Here is an 18,492-nt window from a genome sequence, read left to right on the forward strand (position 1 = left end):
CTCCCTGTCCTGGAGCTCAGGCTGCTGTGAAGAGCTCCATCACTGGACTAATGTTTAATGTAGTGGCACACAGTACTCACCAGCACCAGCTGGTTGACCGGGCCAAGCGTGAACCCCATCCTCTTTCTGTCCACCTCTAAATAAAGCCTGTCATCTTGCCATCTGTGTCACACAGCGCCCGCCCAACAGGGGCACTGAGGGCTGGCACAGGGGATACTTTTATTATCATTTAATTTCCTTTCTTCCTATTTAAAGGGTGCTGGAAGAAAAGAACTGTCGGAAAACAGTGGTGCATTGTGCAAATTTTTGTCTGGCCTTCACAATGGGATGGCTTTATCACACAGTAAAGTTCTGAGGATGTAATAACTCCTATTGAATGCAGGTAGAGTTCTAATTACTGTGCCACAGTGCCGTGGAAGGTTTTGTCTCAGCGTGAGGTGAGAAAGAGAGAGGAAAGGTATGCTGCTGTGTCATTTACAGAGGCATGGAGAGGAGCTCTGGTGGGTTCAGTCACAAACTGAATTAATCGGTAGGGATGCTCATTGAAACTGGGCACCCACTGTGTGCTCTTTCACACCATATGAACCCCACACAGACAGTGTGGAGCACATCCAGAATCCTACACACCTGTACCATTTCTCCTATGGGAAAACATCACTACAGACTTACACCATGATGCACACCTCTCTCTCTCTCTCTCTCTCTCTCTCCCTCTCTCCCTCCTTCCCTCCTGTCTTCCTTGTTTCTCAATGTCCACCATTAACCTTTTATTGGTGTCTCTCTTACCTTCCTTCCTTTGGATCTCTTTCCTTTTTTCTTATTCTTTCCTTCCCTCCTTCTGGAGTCACCAGTGAATTATTCACTTCTCTCTAATTTGCTGATGGACAGATTAGAGGCTGTCTGGGAGATATTTCTGTTTTGTAAGAAGCTGTAATTTAGCTATATAAAAACAGTGGCACTGATTCATTAGTAAAAGATTAGAATAGATCAGATGACTTGGATATCTTATTGTTTACTAAACCTCATCTGTGCTAATAACCTAATGTGACTAAACCAGATGGTAATGCAAGGATTCTGAGTAGAACACAGAATATCTCTCCATGATCCACAGAGGAGGAGGAGCTGAATGTTTGTGTGTGTTTAAGTCACAGAATATTGTGTGCAGTACAATAGCTTTTTGCACTGGCCCAGATCACTCTACTCCCCCTTGCTTTAGAAGCAAGACCAGATGACACCACCCAGGGATGTTCACACACACCAGTCAAACGCACAGACAGGTCAGCTGTCAGCAATTAGCTCACAACAGTCTGAAATGTAATAGAGTAAATAAAAAATGCAACATTCTCTTTCTCCCTCAAACAATATCATGGTGGGGACTTTCCAATGTTGTTATACTTAGCAAATGTTTTTTATACAGTAACCCTAAACCCAACTCTTACAGAAACCTTTTTGCATTTCATAATGACATTATTTAATATGAAGCTGTTTTTCTAATGAGGACTTTTAGCTATTCCCACAATGTAAGTGATTTCAGGTTTTACTTTCCTTGTTGGGACATTTACATTATGAGTAAAACCTGACTTGCACATGCACGCACACATGCACACACTCTCCCTTTGTCTTTCACACATACTCCCTCTAACACACTAATATGCTCACTCTCTCAAGTCATTTTCTTAAACACACACACACACTATTAAAAAAAAAAGTCACACACTCTCTGTCTGTCTGTCTCTCTCTCTGACACAGATGCACACACGCATACTATCACACATCCAGCTCAGTCAGAAAATTAATTTGTCAGATTGTAAATTTCAGTTGTTCCTCCAAGGCTCTTGCTCAAAGCGCCCTGACACAGCAGGCCATTAAGTGCTGCAGCTTAGCGCTGCAGGCCATTTCGGTCTGTGGTCCAGTTCTGCAGCCTCACTGCTGGTCATTTAATAAACGTTATTGATCTTGGATGCTCACACCTCTCTAAGAATTGTTGTAGGTTTAACTCAGAGGTCAGACCAGGACAGATTTAAGTTTTATGTGTGAGTGTGAGTGAGAGAGAGTCTGTGTGAGAAAGGCTAGAAATTGAAATATGCTGAAATGCTGTAATGTTCACACCAAGAAACCAGTGACAGAATGTGAAAAAATGCTAGCAATCTGTGCCCATTGTTGGAACAAAGGACATTCAAAGACCCAGAATGAAAAAGGCTGACCATAAAATGATTATGAATATGGCTGGACAAAGTGTGATATATCCTTAGGTGAGTTGAATGACTGAATTTAAAACACATAAGACTGAATTAGTGCACTGACCGTACGCAGAGTCCACTGCAGGGTTCTGCTTGCGTGTCGTGGCCATGACATCTATAGAAATAAGGGAGATCAGGAAAGCATGAAAGCCAAAACCATTAAAACACCACAAACGGCCTACAGATAGGGCAAAAATCTATATGACATTATATTATTGTGGTTATTACTCTTAATAAATGTAATAGTTTAATAGGCAATGGGCATATTTTTTTCATTTTGATGCAGCTGCTCTTTTATAAAAGCAATAATCCTCTCGAGGCCATCAGTTTAAGTGATTTTACCATGGCTAAGTTTTTTTATTTTTTATTTATAGAATGTATAGTACTGGTCCTGAATGCTGATTGGTTCATAGAGTGTTCCAGTATACCAGCTGTGCTAAAACACACAATATAATAACAGCTTTGACGCGAAACACCTGCTCATCTAGGTACTTTGTAATGTATATCACTGCGCTATCAGTCCAACCATTAACCTTAGTTTACACTTGTTGTATCTTCCAGTGGACGGATGGAATTTTAATGAAAATTTTAATGAAAATGTGTAGTAAAGGCATTATTTTATTTTTATTTTTTTTTTTGGATTTTTCCCCTTTTTCTCCCAATTTGGAATGCCCAATTCCCCATGCGCTCTAAGTCCTTGTGGTCGCATAGTGATTCGCCTCAGTCCGGGTGGCGGAAGACGAATCCCAGTTGCCTCCGCGTCTGAGACAGTCAACCCGTGCATCTTATCACGTGGCTTGTTGAGCGCGTTGCCACGGAGACATAGCGTGTGTGGAGGCTTCACGCCATCCACCGTGGCAACCACGCTCAATTCACCATGCATCCCACCAAGAACAAACCACATTATAGTGACCACGAGGAGGTTACCCCATGTGACTCTACCCCCCCTAGCAACCGGGCCAATTTGGTTGCTTAGGAGACCTGGCTGGAGTCACTCAGCACGCCCTGGGATTTGAACTAGCGAACTAGCGAACTCCAGGGGTGGTAGCCAGTGTAATTTACCACTGAGCTACCCAGGCCCCCGTAGTAAAGGCATTATTGATTTTTTTATATTCATGGCTACAGAGCTTACCGGCACTCAGCTAATCATTGTGCCTAACAATGACCTTTGGATCGAAATATTGCACAGCTTCTCGTACCTAATTGCTTAATTACTACATGCTTTTTGCTTTCATTTCTTTCTCAAAAAGAAAAGGTTTTGCAGTTGTAGAATTCTTCAGTCCAAGAATACACAAGGTTCAATCTATACACAAGGCTATTAATCTAAAACTCAGCCAGAGCAGAGGTGGAGCTGTAGCAAGAATTTGTAGAACTGTAGTAATGGTCTGGATAAGTTATGATGTCTGAGAGCAAGTCACTACGGACTGTCTGGAACTCACCATGACAGCTGTCTGGGTACTGAAGATATCCACTCTCCACATACTGTTCAAATCCAGACCTGTGACAGAGACAGAGAGGGAGAGCAACAGAATAGAGAGAGGAACAATGACACAAGAATGTGAGCAGAAGGAGTAAGAAAGAGGACAAGGGAGTGACAATCATTCTTTTATGTATCTCTCTTTGAATGATCCCTCTAATTAATTTTGCTGTCAGCGCTCTGTTGTTGCCTCCTTGAGCGACTGTAAAGGCAAATAACACGTTACAATCTGATTGAGGCTTGAGTGTCTGACATACAAGGACACCCTCCCTTATACCACGAAAGCCATGTTTTTAGAGGCCATGTGGTTAGAAACATGTGTAAACTCATTTGTATCTATACATACACTTTAATGTTCAAAAATGCAACTGTACAAGCATTTACATACAGTTAAAGCTGGTGCTGAAGTATGTAACTATTAGTTTTCATTATTGAATAAATAGTTGAAAGACATGTGCAGCATAAGAACGAGTGCAAATGGATTTTATTTCATGTAATAAGGGGAGGGACTTACTCTATTCTAGAGAGCACCTGATTGGACAAAATAGAGTAGTGCAAGATGAGTCATCAACATTTTTGGTCAGTTTCCCAGAAGAGAACGACTGTAAATTTTAAATGTGCATATCTTCTAAAAGTTAATTGTCAACTTTTTCACACTAGCATATAGATGATTTTAAAGCTAATGCTTGTCCATTAAAAGCAACAAAACCCAACTTTTGGAAAACTACATACATTTTATGTGATATTTCTATGTGCTCCCAAGGTTTCACACTGGAAAAGGTTTCAAAATGGAAGCCTCAAATGTTATTTTGGTCACACTTTATTTGAGTGTCTGTGTTATTGCGTATTTACAGAGGTACCAAGTAATATTAATTAACTACATGTACATACTTTGTAAATGTTTTGTGCAGCTGCAAGTAAATACACTTATAATTATTACTATTAATTGATTTTAGTAAAATATTTGTGACACACTGTAAAATAAAGTGTTAACTGTTATTTTCATGAAATCATAAACTGTCACTGTCCTGTCAGTCTGGGTTTTTGTCTTTACGTTGTGCTGAGGTTTGGTCACTTCGGTCTGAGGTGTCGTGTGTGTGTGTGTGGCCGACCTCTCGTACAGGTGTCCTGTCTCATTTTGTCACGTTGCGTGCATCGCGTGGCATTTGCCTCGCGATGTACGCTCAGGCTTTGTTTAGTGTGGGAATGCGTGGCATCACTTTGTTTGGCATTGCTATGCATTCTCTCGTCTTGTCTGTCAGTTGGCATGAGCGTATATTGCCTTATTGTATTGGCGATGTGCGCTCATGCCATTTGGGTGTTTTGTTGTCTTGTGAGAGCATGTGACTTTGTTTTGTTTCTGTATCGCCGAGTGTCTCTCTCTGTCTTGCGTCCTACCCCGCCTCCTTGTTTGCCCATTATTAGTTTATTATTCACACCCGCCCTGTTGATTTCTCTCCCTATTTTAGTATCCTCGTGAGCTGTCCAGTGCCAGTTCATCTTGTGTGTTTCCAGTCAGTCTTGTTGGCCGGTTCATGTTGGTCCTGTTTTTGATTCCCCGTTTTAGTGATTGGTTGTTCGCGAACCAGTCGGCTCTAAGAGCCGGCTCTTTTAGGTGAACGTTGGGAGCCGGCTCGCATATCAGAAGAGCCGAATCTATTTATAAAAATATAAAAAATATTATATATGAATAATCAAAAGATTTAAATGAATAGAATTAACGAATTCAAAGAATGAAAAAAGAAATAAAATAATATAGGCCTAAATGCTCAAGTGCACACACATTCGTTCTGACTGTCTGCTCAGACTAACAGCCTCACCTGTTGTTTCTGTCAATCAGACATGCAGTGTCAACCAATGAACCAAAGATGCATGAGGGAGGGCGGAGCCAACTTATGTCGTTCAGATTGTATTTATTTTGAATTGTTACATTTATATGCACTTTGTTTATATACATTAAAAAAGTTATACTTTAAATTCACATGTGTAATAGCATCCTTCTTTTTTACATTTATTTCAATTTGTGGGATGCTGCAGTTTTTCAAATTGTCATTTAATTTTCTTTGATATGGTGCAATATTCTATTATGCTGTTCAGATTGTATTAGTTTTGAATGGTTAGATTTATATGCACATTGTTTATATACATTAAAAAGTTATACTTTAAATGTAAATGCAAACCAATGCATTTTTAAATACATTGTGGTTAAGGTAGAATATGATTTCATTTAATAATTTAATTGGAATTGTTTTAACACCAATCATAGTCAAACTATCGCAAACTGTTTGACTTGAAAAAATACAAAAAAAATTTTTTTAAGAGCCGTTTGGTAGCCAAAAGAGCCGACTCTTTTTGGTGAGCTGAGCCGAATGAGCCGGCTCACTGAAAAGAGTCGGAATGCCCATCACTACCCTGTTTGGTCTGGTCGGTCCTGGTTCCAATGTTACCTCAGCCCTACAACCTGGATTTACTTTTCCCCTAAGGGGTAGTTTATGTTTATTGTTTTTCCCCTTGTGGGAGTTTGTGTTTGTTTTTGTATTAGTAAATCCCTTTATTTTTAACTCTGCATTTGGGTCCTGAGCCTCATCATTCTCTGCTTCCTGACATAAACAATATCTTATGTATTTAACATGAAAACATGTAATTAATGTGCTCACATATGAAATTAACAGACAAAGTTACAGGGACTATTGTTCATTCAAGTACAAATGTTTCCAGTCCACTCTGACTCAGATCAAAAACCCTTTGTATAAAGGAAATTTGCGTTTGGGCACAACAGCACATTAAGTATAATTTTAAGCGAATATGATTTAATGCGAGGGACATTGCTGATTCATGCAGTCTGACAGCGTAACCACGGTGACACATTGCTCCTTGCGGCCGCTATGTTCTGCTGCTCTTGGCATTACAGAACCGAGCGTGTCACTGTTGCTCACTTCTGAGCACCTGAGCGACACATCTTGCACACAAAAACACAACACTTTCCGTCAGTTTTTGCTTCCTCTCAGTGTTACCATGGAGACATGATTATATCAGAGAATGTGGTCTAATGGAGCATGGAATCATGTACCTGAACATCCAAAATCATTATTAAAGATCACTGAACATAACATATTTTCTAAAATAGTAATTGTGTTGTCCATGGCTGCTTCAATTCTAGAAATCTTTTTGAGTGGAACTGAGCTTTGTTTGATTTACTGTAAAGCACCATAATGACTAAAAGTTCATCTTAAAGGAATAGTTCACCCCAAAATGAAACAATTTTTTTCACCCTCAAGTCATTCCAAAATCTGTAGAACTTTCTTTTGTGGAACAGCAGATGAGAAGTTTAGCAGAATGTCTGAGATTCTCTCCTCCATTCAATAGAAGTGAATGGAAACTAGGGCTCAACAAGCTCCAAAAAGCAAAATAATATCATTATAAAAGTGGTTGTGCACTATATTCAAAGTCTTCTGGGCCATTTAGTAGCTTTGTGTGAAGAACAAACTTAAATTGTTATTCACTGAAAATCGTTCTCGACAGTCAATCAACATTCACTTTTATTGTACGGAAAAGAGCAGCTTGAACATTCTGCTAAATAACTTTTGTGTTCCATGGAATTAAGAAGATTTAAAAAAACATGAGGTTGAGTAAATGATGACATAATTTTTATTTTTTGGGTTATTACCCCTTTAAGAGCAAAACACATGCATACACAGAACTTGTCATATAATGTCAGCACCCCATTTCAGCCTCTCTCCTGCCTTGCCCTGCCCTGCATATTCAATCAATCTGTGAATCAGCCCTCACTACCTGACATGATTTAGAGTCCTTATTTCCATTAACCTGAGTGGAGAGAGCGACAGTGAGAGAGAGAGAAGGAGAGAGGATGACTTCATCTCATATTGAAGGATAAATGGAAGGACAAGATAAAAAAGTCTCCTGCATAAAGTGGTAAATTGGGATCTTGCAGGTGCATAATATCTGAACATCAATATGCCTCTGAGATGCATGCTTTTCATTATACCAGAGTTGGCCACTACACACATACACTGGCACAAACACTCTCTCTCATCGTGAGCAGATTAAATTGCCCCTGGGAGAGAGTGATTGGGGGAAAAGGAGAACAATGAGAGAAAATCTCCTACAAGATAATAGTCATACTTTTCTCCATATTCCCCAAACCCTTTTAACGCAGTTCACAGCAAAAATCAAGCTGCAGAACTGTTTTAAAATGAGAATGTCAAACTATTAATATAGTACATATTTTTTTCCCTTTTTTTTACATTTTACCCTCTCAGCTTACCTGTATTTCACTAGATGCTGTTTAGCACATAAACATGCAGTACACAGCTACAGTATAGCACAGTATGCAGCTACTGTATAGTTCTCCCCTATATCACTTTCTATTTTTTTTAAATGAAATTTTATTTTTTTATTTTTTTTGGTCATGCAATTATTTTATTCTTTCTACTTTATTGATAATATTGTACTGCATTTTGTGTATACACTGTAACACCTGTTACATTTTTCTGATACACATTTCTACTTTAGCGAAGAAATTTCCCAGAAGGAAAAAAGTATCTTGTATAATCTTGTTTTATTACCTGATCTGCCTCTATCTAGGCCTAATGTCTAGTATAAACTGTAGGTTATTTTATTAAAAGTGCCTAATTATTAGGGAAGGAGTTGTCTGACTGACAGGTAAATAGCCATTCACACTAAACACCTTTGTGCATCCATCTGCACTGTTTTTCAATTGCTTTTCTATGTAAAGATGTGCTAGACGGAAGTTTTTTGTCTGTTGCACAGCATCTCGCTGTTTTTTTCTGTCTCTCACACAGGAGTACCAAGTTTTTTTGACAATAGGTCAAGTTAAAACGAACTTCAACTCTTAAAAACGTGTCTCGAGACACCAGCGTTCTGCTCCATTCAAAGCTTTTTTTTGTGCAAAGAAGGGTTTGACTTTAATGGCTCCTAAAGTGCTTATTAAGTTTGCTTATTTATGTGTGCACCCTGACTCCCTCAAACTCAGCGAATCAGACTGGAACCAGCTAATTCAGCTAACTCTTACCATATTTTGTGTGTAAAATATGCATCAGATTCTCTGAGAATGGTCCATTTCAGTGGACATACTACAACCTAAATGTGTCTGTGTTTGTGTACATGGATGCTGAGAGATAATGGTATATGCCTGGCGAGTATCTGTGCGGTTACTTTTGGTTTCTATGATAAAAACCAAAATTCTACAAGATTCTAGAGCTCTTTATAATAATTCTAAAGTGCTGTATTATTACAGAACACTTTATGGTATCTGACAGGATAAGATGAATGACTGTGACATAAGTTTGGCTATAGAAGCGTATAATTGTAGGCTTGAGTAAATCAAAGCTTTTCTGGGACACTGATAAGTACCCTCCACAAGTTCTGTCCATTTCGCTGGCAGCGGTCTGGAAATCTGCTGTATATATAATAATGTGATCACGAGTTTAAGATGAAATAACTCTCCATCTCCATTTAAAGAGATCAATACTCACATTCGTTCAGAATAACCATGCCTCAATGCGTGGCCACAGATATCGAGTTTATGGCCAAAGTTATGGCCAGAAAATAATGTGATTAACACTGCGAGCATGTTACAGAGAAAGAGTGCTATTAAAAAGACCAGGCCATGCAAATGTAATTTCCTGACCCTCAATAAATGAAATGTATTCAGCTGAGTATCTCACTCATAAGCTCTGAATTCATTAGAGCCGTGGTACAGTTGGGAGTGCATACAGCCATGTGAAAAAAAAATAGGTACACCCCATGGAAATTGTTGGCTTTTTTGACATATCTGGACAAGCAAACATTTGATTCTCTTTGAAAGAGTGCCTATTAATCAAGTTGATATACTTGATACTTCATATATTCAACAAAAATATCAATAGATGTGATATTCTTCTGTGGAAAAAGTACGTACACCCTTGGCCTCAGGAGCTAGTATTGCCCCCTTTAGCAGAAATAACTTGTAACATAGCCACACAGGGACATGTTTTAACATTTTATACTATGAACAAAAGAATGTTTTATTATTGTTATAGTGTTTTAATAGTATGTTTAACATGTTCGCATATGTCCATTTTATATCTCTTTTAAAATTACATGGTATGTCTTTAAGAACTGTGCAACCACCTGTCATGTGACCAGGAAGGAAATGAGTAGGTCTGGATAAAAAGGAGCCAACATGGCACGTTAGGGAAGGCTAAGTGGTATCACCTATCCCTGGAATACTTCTGTGGATTATATCCTGTGGATTTACTTACCTTTGTAAAGACTATTCGCACTGTGGATCATGGTCACTTTCTCCAAAAACTATCACACTGTAAATACACTGGTGAGCTACCTTTGGGACTTCAGACACTAAAAAAAACACAAAAGACTGTTCTTCGAATATACTTAAAATCTGTATATACTCTGTGTTCATTTGAACAGTCTGTGGATACGTTTTAATATTGTGAAGTGTTTGTTGTCTGTTGTTTATACTTTTGTAAATATGCTTTCAACTGGTATTATTCCTTTGTCTCTTTTCACACCAGCACACACACCCACTCCATTCAGTCAGGATCCTCATTTTAGTTTGTGTAACCTGGTCGAGAGGCTGATTGTTACAAACTTCTTGTAGGTGTTTTGCGTAATTGTCCACCACTCTCTGACATTGGCTTGCTGAAATATTTCAACACTCTTCCTTGCAAAATTCTTACAGTTGCAAGATGTTTGAGGGTTTTCTTGCATGTACTGCACATTTCAAATCCCCCTACAACATTTCAATGGAAATCAAATCTGGGCTTTGATTAGGCCATTCCATAACCCTCCATTCCTCAGTGCATTTGCTAATGTGTTTAGGACTATTACCATGTTGAAAGGTCTGCTTCAACTTTCGGATAGATGGCCTCACATTATCTTCAAGCACTCTTTGATATGATGCAGAATTCATAGTTGAATCAATGACTGCAAGCTGCCCAGCCCTGTGGCAGCGAAGCAGCCCCAAACCATAACATTTCCACCACCGTGCTTCACAGTTGGTATGAGGTTCTTCTCCTGAAAAAGCTCTCTTTGGTCTGGGCCAAACATGTGTACTGTTACTGTGGCCAAACAACTCTTTGATTTGTGTGTCCAGAGTACATTATTCCAAAAGGCCTGGTCTTTGCCTATATGTTCATTGGCAAACTATAGTCTTGCTGTAACCTTTTTTTTTTTTAGATAGAAAAGGCCTTTTCCTGACACACCTCCCATGCAGGTTAATTTGTGCAATCTCTTTCTGGCTGTAGACGCATACATTATTTTTTTTATGAAAATGACTACAAAATGTCAATTTTGTGTGTCATTTGTTTGAGTATATCAACTTTATTAATAGGCACTGTTTAAGAGAGGATCAATTGTTTGCTTGTCCAAATATGTCAAAGCAAACGATTTCAATGGGGTGCACTTATTTTTTCACAGGACTGTATGTTCATCATGTTTAATGTTGTTCCAAACACCAAAAGACTTTATTCCATGGACCACAAATGGAGATGTTAGGCAGAATGACTAAGTCACCATTCACTTTCATTGTATGAAAAATGATGCAATGAAAGTGTATGTTGACTGAAACTTGAAACATTATGCCTAACATCTCCTTTTGTGTTCCACAGAAGAAAGTCATATGGGTATGCAACAACACAAGGTCAGTAAATTAAGTCAATCATCCCTTGAAAATCCGTGTAACAGGTTCATGGGACCGCAGGTTCTGATTCCTTCACTCTCTCCCTCCAATTTCCTGTCTTTTTTCTATTATCCTATACTATAAAAAGCAAACAGTCCATTAAAATGTATATTTTTTTTAAAGCATACATTATATACACATACACACACACACTGGAAAAAATTAAGAGACCACTGCAAAATTCAGTTTCTATGGATTTACTATTTATAGGTATGTGAGTAAAATGAACTTTTTATAGAAAAAAAAAGTTCTGCATTTCTCCCAAATAAAAATACTGTCATTTAGAGCATTTATTTGCCGAACATGACAACTGGTCAAAATGACAAAATATGAAGTGTTTTCAGACCTCGAATAATGTAAAAACAAGTTCATATTAGGTTTTTAAACAAAAAGATACTAATGTTTTAACTTGGGAAGAGTTCAGTCTTGGCATGCCCTCTACCAGTCTTTCACATTGCTGTTGGGTGAATTTATGCCACTCCTGGTGCAAAAATTCAAGCAGCTCGGCTTTGTTTGGATCGGTGATGATCTGGGGGTGCTTCAGCAAGGTTGGAATCGGGAAGATTCGTCTTTGTGAAGGACGCATGAATCAAGCCACGTACAACGTTATAATGGGAGAACACTTGCTTCCTTCTGCTCTGACAATTTTCCCAACTCTGAGGATTGTTTTTTTCAGCAGGACAATACTACATGCCACACAGCCAGTTCAATCAAGGTGTGGATTGAGGACCACCGGATCAAAACCCTGTCATGGCCAGCCCAATCTCCAGACCTGAACCCCAATGAAAACCTCTGGAATGTGATCAAGAGGAATCTGGATGGCCATAAGCCATCAAACAAAGCCGAGCTGTTCGAATTTCTGTCCCAGGAGCGGCATTAAGTCACCCAACAGCAATGTGAAAGACTGGTAGAGAGCATGCCAAGACGCACGAAAGCTGTGATTGAAAATCAGGGTTTTTCCACCAAATATTGATTTCTGAACTCTTCCTAAGTTAAAATATTAGTATTGTTTTGTTTAAAAACTAATATGAACTTGTTTTCTTTGCATTAGTCGAGGTCTAAAAACACTGCATCTTTTTTGTTATTTTGACCAGTTGTCATTTTTGGCAAATAAATGCTCTAAATGACAATATCTTTATAGAATAAAACAAAAATGTTCATTTTACTCACATACCTATAAATAGTAAATCCAGAGACACTGATAATTTTGCAGTGGTCTCTTAATTTTTTTCAGAGCTGTATATGCAATATGAGTGGCATAAATTAAATAACCAACCAAAAGTTTAAAAAGGCTTATGGGTTCTGTGCTATGTGCAAGACATCTGTAAACTTGACATTGCTTACACAAATATTTGTAAATGATAATTTTATGTTTCAGGTCATGTAAACAAGTCTTTTGTGTTTTGTCTTTTTAAAAATACTTCATATAAAATAAATATCTGCACACATATCCGGTCTGAAGCACCAGATATAAATTGTGTGACTGTGATGTCATCACCAAGATAGTTAATGGGCTTTATACCAGAATTATTTGTAAAGCTCTTATAAAGAGTATAATTCTAAAAGGATGTTTAAATTGACTCTAAAAAAATTTATGGTATGGCTATATGAATTTACTGTAATTCTATTTTTAAGTTATCAAGGAAGTCATCCAGGCCATTGTGCAGAATGTCTGGTAACATTCTATAACTGCTTGGTGATAAATTCTGAAGACGTTTTATGGCCATCTTATTTTTACCAGATGTTTTTAAGACGTTTAGAGTAACTTAAGCTCCAATAGACCTTTAAACAATGCTGCTTTCTATAAGAAAAACTGTTGATTGCATAGGAATCCAGTTTACAGAATTCAGTAGCTGTGCAGGCTTTTAATGGTAACAAACTGTAAAATGCTGCCATGGGATTTTTACTGTGGCAGGGCTAATAGAAGATTGCGTGCTGTAGGTTAAACTCACTTGAGTCCCGGCGCCACTGTGGCACAGTTCCCTGCACTCATCCAGATGCAGTAGGGGTCTCGCGAGGACAGACAGCTCCTGAAACACACAAACGCACACACACACACACACACACACTATACAGAGTTAACTCATACCACATGTGCTGAAAGGTTGTGCGTGTCTCTACTACCCCCCACCCCCTATTTTCCCATCCTCTCTCAGAGTATATGTGACGGGGTAGAGGGGACAGCCAGCCACAGCATCTCCATAACAAAGCATTAATGCCTCTTGCTGGTCTGAGACTCTAGAGTCCAAGACTGAGAGAAAAAAAAAAAAACAGAGAGAGAGAGTGACCGACTGCAGTAGAGCAAGGTGTGTTTGTGTGTATTTGTGCTGCATGATTGACAGGTGTGTTATGTCTGCTAGAGGCCAACTGAGATTCAGATACATGGAAAAGCTGGTGAGAGAGAGAAAAGGAAAAAATCATGTGTCCGGTGACTAGATGAGAGTCATAAGGCCAGTTCACACTACCCCAACAAACACCAAAATCCAACATTTTGTTGGGTTTAGTCGAATCAGTGTGTTTACCCTGTTGGCGTTTGTTGGAGTTCAGTAGTGTATGTTTTCACCGATTGAACATTGCTTTTTTTGGGTCTTGGAATGTTTGAGCAGTCTGGTATGATTTTCCATCAAACTCTGACGTCATCTGATTTCGGTAACTGTTGCCATGACAATGAGGCTAGCATCCCTGTCAACTTGCAGAAAACAAATACGCGTGGGCGCAACTGCATTGGTAGAGCAGGAAAAAATGCAGTCAATCATGATTAATCATGTTCGTAGCAAACTTGTTAAAGCATTCCATTCCTTTCTAAATAAAAAAAAAAATTAAGTGTTGGTTAGCTTGTTTAAGTGGATTACACTCGTGAGGGAGTTTACATACAAATAGGCTATATCAAAACAGATGGAAATAGATTAATGCTGAAGCGCTCTTCTCACTCACATGAAAAACGCAGATTTTTTTATTTCTCAAATGCTGTCAAATCACAGAAAATGCTAACACTGAACTTAATGCAGATCTGCAATAATTCAAAATCTCAACTTTCCCCATATTTTATGGACAAACTCACGTGTAAAATATTTTTGGCACTGTCCTCCGACGGATGGATCGGTGTGAACACGACAGATATGTTTCTCAACAGACGCCAACACTTCAAACATTCTAAAGTTAGCTGTTGTTCTAGAATGTTGAGAAACATAACTTTCGTGTTCGCACTGATCCAACAAACACCAACAATCTAATGTTGTTGTTTTGCCTTTGATTCATGTTGTTGATGCCTGACAAGAAAGAGGTTGGGGATGAAGCCAAACATGCGCAATTTAATATAAAGTATAAATAAACATGCACTGAGAACTTTTATTAGAAACACTATGGTCCTAATAAAGTGCCCGAAGTGGTCTTCGGCTGTTGTAGCCCATCCGCCTCAAGGTTTGACGTGTTGTGCTATTCTGCTCACTACAATTGTACAGAGCGGTTATCTGAGTTACTATAGCCTGTCTGGCCAATCTCCATTGACCTCTCTCATCAACAAGGCCTTTCCGTCTGCAGAACTGCCTCTCACTGGATGGTTTTTTGTTTATGGCACCATTCTGAGTAAACTCTAGAGACTGTTGTGCCTGAAAATCCCAAGAGATCAGCAGCTACAGAAATACTCAAACCAGCCCGTCTGGCACTGAGAGCACACTTTCCCCCATTCTGATAGTGGATTTAAACATTAACTGAAGCTCCTGACCCGGATCTGCATGATTTTATGCACACGATTGGCTGATTAGATAATCGCATGAATAGGTAAGTGTACAGGTGTTCCTCATTAAGTGCTCAGTGAGTGTATATGCTCAGTTGATTGCTGTTTAGCATGTATTCAATGTGACATTAAGTTATAACCTAATTCAGAGAGCAATCCAGCAGCAAAAATATTTTACACATGAGATTGTCTTGTCAAATTATGTCAAGAAATGTTTAATTAGTGCAGATCTGCATTGAGTTCAGTGTTTGTATTTTCTGTGTGATTTGACACTTTGAGAAACAAAGAATTTCATGGGACTGAGATGAGCGCTTCAGCACAAATCTATCATCGTCCACGTCTTGATATAGCCTATTTGTATGTAAAACATGTTTCCTCACATTTGTCATCCACACAAACTGCTGAAACAAGCTAACTAACATAATTTTGTTTTTTATTTAGAAAGGAATGCTTTAACAAGTTCACTACAAAAATTTTATTCATCGCGATTGACTGCATTTTTCCTGCTCTACCAAATGCAGCTGCATCGGTGCGCCTTCATTTTCTATGAGTTGCCTGCCATGACAAAGAGGTAAGCGTCACAATGGTGTGCGAAGTCAGATGGCATCAGAGTTTATTGGAATTTGTTGGAAAATCAAACCTAAATGCTCAAACATTAAGACCAAACAAACGGCAGTTGAACATGTTAATCAGAGAAAACAGACTCCAACGAATGCCAACAAACACCAACAGGGTGAGCACACTGATGCGACCAAACCCAACAACTGCTGGACGTTGGGGCATTGTGAAAAGGCCGATAGAGTGAAAGAGAGGGGTCACTTCCTCTAAAGCAGCAGTTCTCAAATTGGTTTTGCTTCAGGATCCATATTTTACATTCAACACAGTATCAAATTCTTTTTTGTAGAAAAGTACACAAAGAAGTCATTAAACTCAAGCATTAAAATGTATTATAAATATATTCATATAAATTATTAACACGGTATGACTGAATAGGAAAAACTGACCATTTAGTAAATGCATAAACAACAGCAGTGTGATTTAGCAGCCTAACACATGGAACAAACACTGGACAAAACATTGTATTATTTATTAGCTATATTACCAGTAACGAGTGAATTTGCGGCGAAATGTTATTGGATGCACAGCTGTTGAAGCAAACAAAAGATATACCGTATATAAACCATTTTTGCCTCCATTTTATAGTTATTTTGCCTATTTGTTTTGCTATCCTTAGTATTGGTTTTTTTCACATGCTTTTTGGGACCCTGTCAGAATAAACCCGTTTAGAACCACTACCCAACTGGTTCCCACTTTCTGCTATTTCCATTTCTTTACATTGAATGTTGGTCACTATGCTTTACACTTTATCTCTTGTTATTGAACTCTGAAGACTTAAAGAAATGATCTTTGACCACAACAAACTTTTTCCATTCTCGTGGATAAATAATTAGTTTGAATTGAAACAAATGAAGTTGTTTTTGCATATAGCACTCAGTGTGCATGGAGAAAAAAATAAATAAATCCAGGGAGAGAAAGAAAACAAAAGGATGGGAAAAAAACTATGGAGCTATGGTCTTTCTTCAGAGGCTGAGACAGTGTGAGCTAACAGATTGGAAAAAGTTCAAACACGGCCAGTTTAGACATCTCTGTGAGTGCAGGATTGTGCTTGGAAAAGTGGAATCTAGACAGAAATCCCGATAAGGTTTAGATATCTTTGTAAAAGGAAACACAGTCAATCAGTTTGCTCATACTACAGCTGTGTTAAAGGAATGGTTTACTGCTGGCCTGTGGCCAATCAGATGGTTCTCATTTGCGTGTGAGTAGTCAAAGCACGCAGTGTTGCTGGCTACAGTACTGTAGCATGTGATGAGGAAACACTTCTACATCCACCACAACGAGCCATGTCTCTCTTCAAGGGGCAGCATTCTGGATAAAGCTTTTTGCCCTGTTTAAATTTGAATGCATGTCTTTGGAAATACACACCACTTTCAGCGCACTTATGAACGTTATCCAAAATAGATCAAAAGAGAAATGGCACATAGACTTCTTGAATCTTGCATGACTGTCATAACTTTTTTTTGTTGCTGCACTGCATCATAAATTGAGCTACTTCAAGGAAATCTTTTATGTTTTAAACATCTCTAAGATAGTAACTTTTATAAATGTGTATGATTTAAACGGTATAAGATACTTAAAGCAACAGTACAGCATTGTCAATATTGAGTGCACTCAAGTTTTATACATAATTAATGGGAAGAATTCTGGGTTCAAGGAACATGTTCATTGTCACTCACTTTTTGCAGACGCCGTAGTCAGTACAGCGACTGAGTGGAACGCGTATCACGCAGCTTGAGAATGCTACAAACAGGGCATGATGGTCCTTATCCAACTCCAATCCCAGAATCCTCCGGTCCTCACCTTGCACATTACACCTGGGGAGAGAAAATGGGTTTTGTGTAGGTATGCCATTTTAGTTATTCTAGAGATAAAGGCTACGATTGGAATTGCTACCATACTTCTCGTACAAGGAAAAAATGCAATGTGCACCAGAACCGTCAGGCACAAGAACAGTTTTTTTTTTTTTTTTTTTTTCAGGCTATCCATCTCATGAACTGTTAAAACTGCCCAATTGAGCAATAATTATGTGCAATACACTGCTTAGTCTATTATATTTATTTAACATATCCTATCTCTTCTGCCATTACATTCCCTTTCACTATCTGTATATAACAGATTTGTGTATGTAATTTATTTATTTTTTGCCTTTTTTTTTATTATCTCTGTCTTGTTGCTGTATTGTTTGTGCACTGGAAGCTTCTGTCACCAAAATTTGTATGTTTAAGCATATTTGGCAATAAAGCTCATTCTGATGTACTGTACTGTGCAAATTTTCTGTATGCACGTAATACCCACTTTCTTTTTCCAAAATGTGCAGTGTACAACCAAAGTACTGTGCATTGAATACTGTCCCCCAAATCAATGTGCCCACCTTGAGCGTGAATGAACCGAAAGCATTATCAATAAATGTTAATTATGAAATATATTTAAAAAATGAAAAATCATTTTTTTCTAAAGATAATTGAATGATACTTGTTGAATTAAATGTTTAACATAGCAAAGAAATGTGACAACAATGCAGCGTACTAATGTTTTTTTGGGGGGGGGGGATTTTTCCCCTTTTTCTCCCAATTTGGAATGCCCAATTCCCAATGCACTCTAAGTCCTCGTGGTCGCATAGTGATTCGCCTCAGTCTGGGTGGTGGAGGACGAATCCCAGTTGTCTCCGCGTTTGAGACAGTCAACCAACGCATCTTAT

General features: G+C 38.4%; 1 protein-coding gene across 8 annotated transcripts in view; it reads right to left on the bottom strand.

The window, feature by feature from the left end:
• Positions 1 to 18,492, bottom strand: part of sema6e (sema domain, transmembrane domain (TM), and cytoplasmic domain, (semaphorin) 6E) — a 211,955-nt gene that overhangs the window by 27,052 nt on the left and 166,411 nt on the right. For all 8 annotated transcript variants that reach the window (XM_051721790.1, XM_051721789.1, XM_051721787.1 and 5 more), the window contains 4 exons: positions 17,471 to 17,608; positions 13,393 to 13,470; positions 3,680 to 3,738; positions 2,305 to 2,355 (listed from right to left, as the gene is read on the bottom strand). In XM_051721790.1, the coding sequence (XP_051577750.1) occupies positions 2,305 to 2,355; positions 3,680 to 3,738; positions 13,393 to 13,470; positions 17,471 to 17,608 (326 nt within the window). The remainder of the gene's footprint in view (positions 1 to 2,304; positions 2,356 to 3,679; positions 3,739 to 13,392; positions 13,471 to 17,470; positions 17,609 to 18,492) is intronic.

Source organism: Myxocyprinus asiaticus, chromosome 16 (genome assembly GCF_019703515.2).
Source record: "Myxocyprinus asiaticus isolate MX2 ecotype Aquarium Trade chromosome 16, UBuf_Myxa_2, whole genome shotgun sequence".
NCBI lineage: Eukaryota > Metazoa > Chordata > Actinopteri > Cypriniformes > Catostomidae > Myxocyprinus > Myxocyprinus asiaticus.